Raw genomic sequence first — 8,836 nt, forward strand, 5'->3', positions numbered from 1 at the left:
CTCCTCCGTGGGAGGAGGGGTGGCTGGTGAAAGAAAGCCCCGGAAGGCGCTTGGAGGCAGAGCCGCGGCGCCGGCTCCGGCGAAGGGATCGTCCCGCGGGAGTGGCGAAACTTTGCGCCCGGGGCCGGGCGGCGGAGCGGAGCGGAGCGGGGCCGGGCGCGGGGCGCGGGGCGGTGGGCAGCGGGCGACGGCGGCGGCGGCGGCGGCGGCGGCGGCGGGGCCGCTCCGTCCCTGACGGCGGCGGGGCGGCCCTCTCCCCTCTGTGCCCGCAGGAGGAACCGCGGGTAGGCTCCACGCCGCTGGCCATGCTCGCCGCGACCTGCAACAAGATCGGCAGCCCCAGCCCCTCGCCGTCCGCCCTCTCGGACAGCGCGTCCTCCTTCGGCAAAGGCTTCCACCCCTGGAAACGCTCCTCCTCCTCCTCCTCGTCCTCGGCGGGCAGCTGCGGCGCCGTGGGCTCCGGCCTCCCGGGCTTCGGCGTGGCGGGCGCGGCGCGCAACGGCTCCTCGGCGGCGGCGGCGGCGGCAGCGGCGGCGGCGGCGGCGGCCGCCCTCGTCTCGGACTCGTTCAGCTGCGGCGGCTCGCCGGGCTCCAGCGCCTTCTCCCTCACCTCCAGCAGCGCGGCGGCCGCCAGCTCGCCCTTCGCCAACGACTACTCCGTCTTCCAGGCGCCGGGCAGCGCCGGCGGCGGCGGCGGCGGCGGCGGGGGCGGCGGCGGCGGGGCGGCGGGACAGGAGGCGGCGGCGCACCAGCCCGTCTTCATCTCCAAGGTGCACACGTCGGTGGAGGGGCTGCAGGGCATCTACCCGCGGGTGGGCATGGCGCACCCCTACGAGTCCTGGTTCAAGCCCTCGCACCCGGGGCTGGGCGCCGGCGAGGTGGGCTCGGCGGGCGCCTCCAGCTGGTGGGACGTGGGCGCCGGCTGGATCGACGTGCAGAGCCCCAACGGGGCGGCCGCGCTGCCCGGCTCGCTGCACCCGGCGGCCGGCGGGCTCCAGACCTCGCTCCACTCGCCGCTGGGCGGCTACAACTCGGATTACTCGGGCCTGGGCCACTCGGCCTTCAGCAGCGGCGCCTCCTCGCACCTCCTCAGCCCCGCCGGGCAGCACCTCATGGACGGATTTAAGCCGGTGCTGCCCGGCTCCTACCCGGACTCGGCCCCCTCGCCGCTGGCCGGCGCCGGGGGCTCCATGCTGGGCGGCGGCCCCGCCGCGCCGCTGGCCGCCTCGCCGCGCTCCTCCGCCCGCCGCTACTCGGGCCGCGCCACCTGCGACTGCCCCAACTGCCAGGAGGCCGAGCGGCTGGGGCCGGCGGGGGCCAGCCTGCGGCGCAAGGGGCTGCACAGCTGCCACATCCCCGGCTGCGGCAAGGTCTACGGCAAGACCTCGCACCTGAAGGCGCACCTGCGCTGGCACACGGGCGAGCGGCCCTTCGTCTGCAACTGGCTCTTCTGCGGCAAGCGCTTCACCCGCTCCGACGAGCTGCAGCGGCACCTGCGGACCCACACGGGCGAGAAGCGCTTCGCCTGCCCCGTCTGCAACAAGCGCTTCATGCGCAGCGACCACCTCAGCAAGCACGTCAAGACCCACAGCGGCCCCGGCGGCGCCGGCGGCCCCGGCGGCGGCGGCCCCGGCGGCGGCCCCGGCCCCGGCGGCAAGAAGGGCAGCGACACCGACAGCGAGCACAGCGCGGCCGGCAGCCCGCCCTGCCACTCCCCGGAGCTGCTGCCGCCCCCCGAGCCCGGCCACCGCAACGGCCTGGAGTGACGGGCGGAGGCGCGGGGCCGCCGCGCCCCCCCCCCCCCCCGCCGCTCCCCCGCCCCGCCGCCCCCGGCCGCCGCCGCCCCCCCCCCCCCACGGGCGCGCAGCCCCGCGCCGGGGACGCGGACACGTAAGTAGCCGGCGCGGCTCCGCGGGGACCGCGCTCAGCCCCCGCCGCCGCCCCGCTGCCCGCCCGCAGACCCGCACGGGGCGGGCGCCGCGGCCGGGCCGCGCAAGCCCCGCGACGGCGGCGGGGGAGCGGCTCGGCGAAGGGCGAGAGCCGCGGCCCCCCGTGGGGCAGCCCCGCGGCCGCCTCCCCTCCCCCTCGCCTCGAGACCCCCGCCCCCCCCCCCCCACCCCGGGTTGCCTTTGGAGCGGAAAAAAAACCACCTTCCCTCTCGCTTTCCTGCTGGAAACCGGCCCGCACCCCCTCCCTCCGCCGCTAGCGCCGGTAGAGCCGCGGCGCCCCGGGAGCCGCGGGCGGGCCGGGCCGGGGCTGCCCCGCGGCGTGGGGGCTCCGACGGCAGCGCCCGCCCGCCGCCGTCGTTCTCCCCGCACGGCCCCGAGCTGAGACTCCGACCTGCCCCTCGTCTCGTTAACGGCGCGAAGTCCTTCTGCTCCCCGGGACCGGAGCGGCAGCGTGCTTCCCCTTCTCCCCGCCCCCCCCCCCTTTTTTTTTTTAATTTTAACTAACCGTTTACCTCCCCGAGTCCAAATTTCATTCCGTTTGCCAGCGCATTTGTATAATTCCCGTTTGAGTAGGAATCGCGAAATACGCTGAAAATAATTAGGTTGAAAGTCATATATTTTTAAACTCCAGGCAAATGAAGAAGCACCGTGGGTTTCAAGGGAAGCTGCAGTTCCAATGCCAAAAAGGGAGGCCGGGGCGGGTACAGGAAAATAAAATATTTGTAAAATACGTCTGAACCTATAGGTTTGTACAACTGGGAAATCGTTCTAGATTAGCTAACAATTAAGTATAACTCCACCAATGTATCGGTGTGAGGTGCAGTTGTCCAGGAGACGATTTTGTATAGTATTTTTCTTGTAAATTACTTCCAGTAAATATTTGAAAATATATTGAAGTACACTTGAGCTTTTTTTTTTTTTTAATTTTTTATTTCTTTTCCTGTCATGAGAAAGCGTTATTGTTGCAGTCCTGGTTCACTGCATTCTTTTTCTGGACTCGTTCCTTGAAGTGTACATCAAATCGCACTTCAGGATATAGGTTTTGCTTGAATATTAATTTAGGTAGGCATACAACTGTAATTAAGCAAACACTATTTGATAAATGTTGAATGACATTTAATTTAATGGAGCATGTACTTATTTGCATTTGCTGGCAGTTCAGGTATAGTTACAGTGAGAGTTCTCCTATATTTCATAAAGTGGGTTTGCCACGACCCATGTATTAAATAAACTGTCCAAGTGAAACTGAACTAACGTTGGCCTATGTGTATTTCCTGAAAATAATATTGATAAATGTTAATAAACACTCCTAACACTACATTAGCGGTTTGCAATGCTGCAAACTAATTGTCTCATTGTAATGTTGAAATAATTTGGATATTTCACATTGAAATGGAAAGCCCTTCGCTGGAACATTTTAGATTTGCATTTTAAATGCATGAAATGTAATTGATTTTTATCTGTAATATTTTAAATGGTATTAATAAACTCCAGATAAACATTCTACCTTAGGTCAGCCAATTGTTTTTCTTCTTTTTAATTCCATCGTTACAGGCAATGATTTACTTGGAACTCATATGGCATGAGGCGTGCTCTAGAGTTTCAGAGAAAAGTGGAAATACAACAAATTCAATCCCATTGTACATCGTAGCACCTAGTGAGAGCAGCTTTGAGGCATTAAAACAAGTAAGTTGGCGTTGTGCTTAGTACTTTTTGTAATGCACTAGTAGAGGAAACTAGAGGAAAGGCATTAACACCTTTTTTTTTTTTAAATTATTTTTATCAAACTAACGATACGGTGCCTCTCGCAAAACCGACCGTGAGGGGCTGCTTTGCATGTATCTCCTCCTCAGAATTTATTTTTCACATCGTGCCAGATCCATTGTGAAAGGCGATTTGATATTGAAATGCTAAGGCTCATTATGGCTTTAAAAGACAAAATAAAAAGTGGTCGGCCACTTTTATTTTTAGGTAACGTGCTTGTGGCTGGGAGCAATGCTAACTGCCATAGCGAGGGCTAACTCCTGCGGTTCTCGGGTGGGAAACTTTGCGGTTGTGCATGAAATCTCCCTTCTCGTCCGGGGGCATTTTCCCCGCAGGACCGGGAATCGGGGCGATTTCAAGGGTGGCGGGGTGCTGCCAACCAGCCGGTCCAGCGCTGCCGCCCTTGCTGTGTCCTTTAAATCTTGTCCACAGCTCTCCCTGAACAACAATAAAAACACTATTGCAAGGGTTTCTTAAAACTTGGCGTCTTTTGCAGTTATGGCATTTGCTCAACATTTTGGCAAAAAAAACCCCAACCCAAAACCCCTGCTAACACTTTCTTCTAACACTTTTGAGGGGGGGATGTGGGGGAAGTGTTGTTCCTGTTTGGAAATCTGGCCTCTTGGATTACATAGGGAGGTGATGCTCACTTTCGGGGTACTGAAAAATCAGGGCTAGAGCATGGAATCCACGTAGCAGAAGGCTCTTTTGTGCATACTTGTAAAGCACATTATTAGAGATAGCCTAAACAGCAGGTATTAAAATGCGGAGCAAAAGAGTGCAGAGGAGTCAACTCCAGACGCATTGAAGATTTTGGTTCTGTGCATGGTCTAGGGATAAGAAGGGGCTTTTAATGTGCACTGGAAACAGGAGTTGTTCTGGTTGAGTTTCTCTAAGCTGCATTCTGATTTTGCTTCATTAAAAATGCAACCGTCAGAGGCCTGCAAAGTTTCCTACCAGAACAAAGCAACAGTTTGCTCTGCTTTTTTTTCCCTCTTTTTTTTTTTTTTTTTTTTTTATTTTAATGCCATGTAAATGGAGTGGTGTAGCAGCACCTGATTTCCCCAGTGGGAGCGAGAGGCAGCATTCATGTTACCTGGAGGTTTCAGTCCTGATGGAATGGGCTGAGCCCCAAGTGAAAAGGAAAGGGAAATGGAGCAGTGGGTAACTTCTAATACTGCTTCTCCAATATCCCCCTGAAAAGAAAGCTCTACCAAAATGCCACTATCCAGGAGCTTGATGGTTTGTTTAGTGCTCCGTCTCAGGGCAGTCTGGCAGTGGGATAGAGCCAGCGACAAAACTTATCCTTCCCTCAGGAAGGAGCGTGTGCCTCTGCCGCTCCGGAGCTGCCGGTTTGGATCCAGGCTGTGTGAGAACACGCATGTTTTTTCTTCCTTTTACCAGCACAACCCAGCACTTGGAGGCTGAATAGCTCCTTTTTGTAGTTGATTTACTTTTACTAAACCCTTCCAGATAAGGGCATTGAGTTATTTGATAGGAGCCGGGAACTTGTCTCTGCGTTGTGCAGATCAAGGTAGAGTTAAACTAGTTTGCTGACCCACAGGTCAAACCGGTGTCCATCAACTTACCTTCCAACCGCCTTCAGATGATTGTGGCCATTCCCGTTTGCTCTCTGACCTTTTAAGTCTCTCCCCTTCAAGCTCATAGCAATGTCTATCGAATTTCGTGTCCTGCTTTTCCCATTATTCCGGCTTTTCATTGTCATTTTCCAGTCTAAATTTTCAATAGAGCAGTGATGGGAGATGTGCACAGCTGAAGCAATTTAAAACGCCACTTCATTTCTGCCTGCCGTAGCGCCTTTCCCACTACCCTCGGCCTGTGCCTGCCGAGACTAAACAGCCATCAAAGGGTGTTGGCTTCTCGCTTGCTTCCAGTCTAGGAATGTGAAAGTAGAAAGCAAGAAATGAAATCTCAAACACTTTATTTGTGGATGTGATGGCTAATCCAGCCGTCAACACCTTCACAGCTGTAAAGGTGGCAGAGTAAGGATACTTGATGCAGTCCAACAAATCTTTCAGTACAAATGGTTGTAAGTATGCACTTGCCAAAAACCGCCACACTTCAGTTACATTCTGGGAAGCGACCTCTGGTTTAGCTTTGGGAAGAAAGAGCCGGGAAAAGGTGTGAACAAATTAGGTGTGCAGTTGCTCACACTTTCAAAGAACAAAACTCTTTTGCTATATCAGAATAACCTTGTGTTTCTTAGCATAAATCAGCGTCTGCTTTCTCAGCTCGCTCTATTACGCTTTGCTTTATTATCCTAAAGATATTAAAAAAAAGTCCTCAACGTTTCCATGGAGGAAAGCACATTCTGCAATATCTGCCTTAAAGTGTAGAACACCAGGTTTTCGACTATTGTGTGTGGGGCATCTTTTCAAGCGAGCTGGCCACCTTGTGCTAAAGCGTATGGGGAAATTGTTACACATCAGGAAGGTGTGCACTGAGAAAAACTGTGCCATTTAGGACAATTACTGCATTTCCAGTTCAATGGTTTTCTAACTGCTGCTTGGAATTATTCACTTTTTTAAAAAAGGGATTAGGGAAATAGGGGATAATGGCAAGCAGTACTGCATAGGAGCTTTAGTGGGGCATTCTAAATACAGAGTAACTCCATTTTATATTTGTGGATTTCAAAACAAACTGGGACTCTGCATTACTCCTTGACCAATGAACAATTCTGCAACAGGCATATTTGTACTGCCCGTTAGGCCCCATGAGAGGCTGGATAATGGACCCATCTCCTGGGGAGCAACTTCGGTCTTGGCATTTGGAGATTGCTGTTTTCCAGGATGAGCGATAGTGTTCTGCAAAGTGCAAAAAGCCGTCACGGAGCACCACAACTTTTGCTGGTGAAGCGTCGGTCGCCCCAGGGCGCTGGTGCTGCGGGGCACCCCTGCTGCCGGCCGGCACCCCAGGGCTTCCCTTAGGGTCGGGGGCAGAGAAGGGAGGGTTGTGGGCTTGTACTACTGAAACTCCCCAAATAGTGACACAGGAACTTTGTCCCTGGTTAGGGAAAGAGGAGTGGGTGGGAAGAAGGTTCCTTTCCAACAGCTTTTGATCCTGGGGACATGTGCGCCGTGCCAGTTTCCTTTGCGGGGATGGCGAAAATAAGATTTTTTTTAATTTTTTTTTTTTTTTTTTGGCCGGCAACACACTGTACTTTACTCCTGGCCACATCTCTTGAGACAGGAGCATGTGTATGCGTGTGCCCATACACTCGGTGCAACCTCCAGCTGCGCCCGCGTTACAAGCGCGCCTTCCGCTGGCAATGAAGCCGGCCGCTCGCCCATCCCGGTGGCTGCTGGGCGGCAGGCTTTGCACCTCTCCTGGGCTTTCTCCCCGTCGCTGCAGGACTACTTCTTTCGGGAACGAGGAGCTGCCCCCCATGCCTCCCCTTCCCTTTTTTCTGTCCCGGCTCCTCGCCTGGATTTTCTCCCCATCGCTGCACGGCTGCTTTTCTCGGGAGGGGGATGCTGCTCCCCCATCCCTCCCCTTCCCTTTTTTCTGCCCCGGCTCGGACTCGGACACAGACAGACACGCGGACACGCGGACTCGCAGCGCCACCCGGTGTGTGCGCCCCGTCGGCGGTTGGTCCCGCAGCCCCCCCCTCCTCCGCCTCCCCCCCGGGGGCTTCCCGGCCATGGGGGTGACCGAGCTGCACCGGCGAGGGACAGCGGGGGGAACCTCCGCCGGCTTCGAGCAGCTCCGCGGATGACCCGTGGGATGCCGGCGGGGGCGACCGGGAGGGCATCCCACGGGTCGTGGCGCCGGTGTGCGTGTGTGGATGTGGATTTTGCAAGAATATTTCCTGGGCTGCTGGAGTGGGGACCGCCGCTGGGCTGTGGGCCCCACTCCCGAAAAGCAGCATCCCCCGCAACCCGCGAGGCTGAGTGAGGCTTCGCAGACGCCAGCCCCAAGTATCCTAAACTCGGAGCCAATTCCCTCCTTCCCCCTCCCGAGGACGAGCTCGCCTCTGCTCCCCTCTTTGCCCTGCTCCCCCCCCCGCCCCGCAAGCGACACTCCGCGATGCTCGTTAGGAGGGTGGGATTATTTATTTACGGAGCGAAGGGTCCAGAAGCCGCTTCTGCGGGCAGAGGAGCAGCTCCCTGCCTTTACGGGAGAGCAAATCTCCGTGGAGACGCCTGGAAATAAATGAGCCGGGGAAGGTGCCTGCAGCCCCCCCCGGCTCCGCCGAGCACCCAGCGGCGGGGCCGTGGGGCGGCGGGGAGCCCCGGCCCCCCCGCCGGGGCAGGACGATGCCCTCGTCGCAGATGAAGAGACGCTGGAAATGCGAAAGCAGCCACTGGGACAGGATTTGGGATCTGCTTTAGGTGTTTCATCCCCGAATTCTTTGAAAGCTGCTGGGAGGGGGAGCTGGCAGGGTGACCAGGGCTTTTGACTGCGTTGCTCAACTCATTCACGTCGTTTAACAACGCCAGGTCGGAGGCGGCTTTTTTGCGAGGTGTATTGGGGAGACCTCAGTCCCGAAGAAACGCTTCAAGTACTTTCCCATATTTTGTAAACTTAGCTCCTCGGGGTGGCTTGAATGTTCCCTACGCCGACTTGTGCGCAAGAAAGGCAGAAAACGTATTCCTGCCGATTAAAATTGCTCCCTACTTAATTAACGCTGCTCCCGAGCTCGCAGTCTTCTTAGAAAGCTTTTTCCTTTCTTTTTTTTCTCTCTTTCTTTCTTTTTTTTTTTAAACTAAGGGTACAGCGTGTTATTAAATTCTTACAACGCCGTTGGCAACCGATTTGGAAAGGGCTGACCGGGGAGCCGGGCGGGCTCACCCCGCGGGAGGGACCGGCGGCGGCTCCGGGGCTCGGGGCTGTTAGGGGGGAGGCTGAAGCGGAATGGGCACGCCGAGCAAAGGTGTCCTCTCAAAGGTGGCCGGCAAGGAGAACACCTTCAGCCTGCAAACGAGGTGTCAAAGTACTAACGCCGCCTGCTCTCCTGCCTCCGATTGCGAGGAACGGACCATCAGATTTTGAACTACTCGGAGGAAGAAGCTTTAATGCTCAGAACTGCAGGGGCTTTCCCCTCTTCACTGCTGCCCCTTCTCACACAGCTGTCGCGTTTTTTTAACCCCTCAGTCTTCTTT

The 8,836-nt window shown here is 56.6% G+C and overlaps 1 protein-coding gene across 1 annotated transcript; it reads left to right on the forward strand.

The window, feature by feature from the left end:
* Positions 1 to 219: 219 nt before the first annotated feature.
* Positions 220 to 1,803, forward strand: SP8 (Sp8 transcription factor). The gene has a single exon (XM_069799238.1). The coding sequence runs from the start codon at positions 306 to 308 to the stop codon at positions 1,764 to 1,766; it is 1,461 nt and encodes a 486-aa protein (XP_069655339.1). The 5' UTR covers positions 220 to 305; the 3' UTR covers positions 1,767 to 1,803.
* The last annotated feature ends 7,033 nt before the right edge of the window (positions 1,804 to 8,836 follow it).

The sequence above is a fragment of the Haliaeetus albicilla genome, chromosome 2 (assembly GCF_947461875.1).
Source record: "Haliaeetus albicilla chromosome 2, bHalAlb1.1, whole genome shotgun sequence".
In the NCBI taxonomy this organism is placed as follows: domain Eukaryota; kingdom Metazoa; phylum Chordata; class Aves; order Accipitriformes; family Accipitridae; genus Haliaeetus; species Haliaeetus albicilla.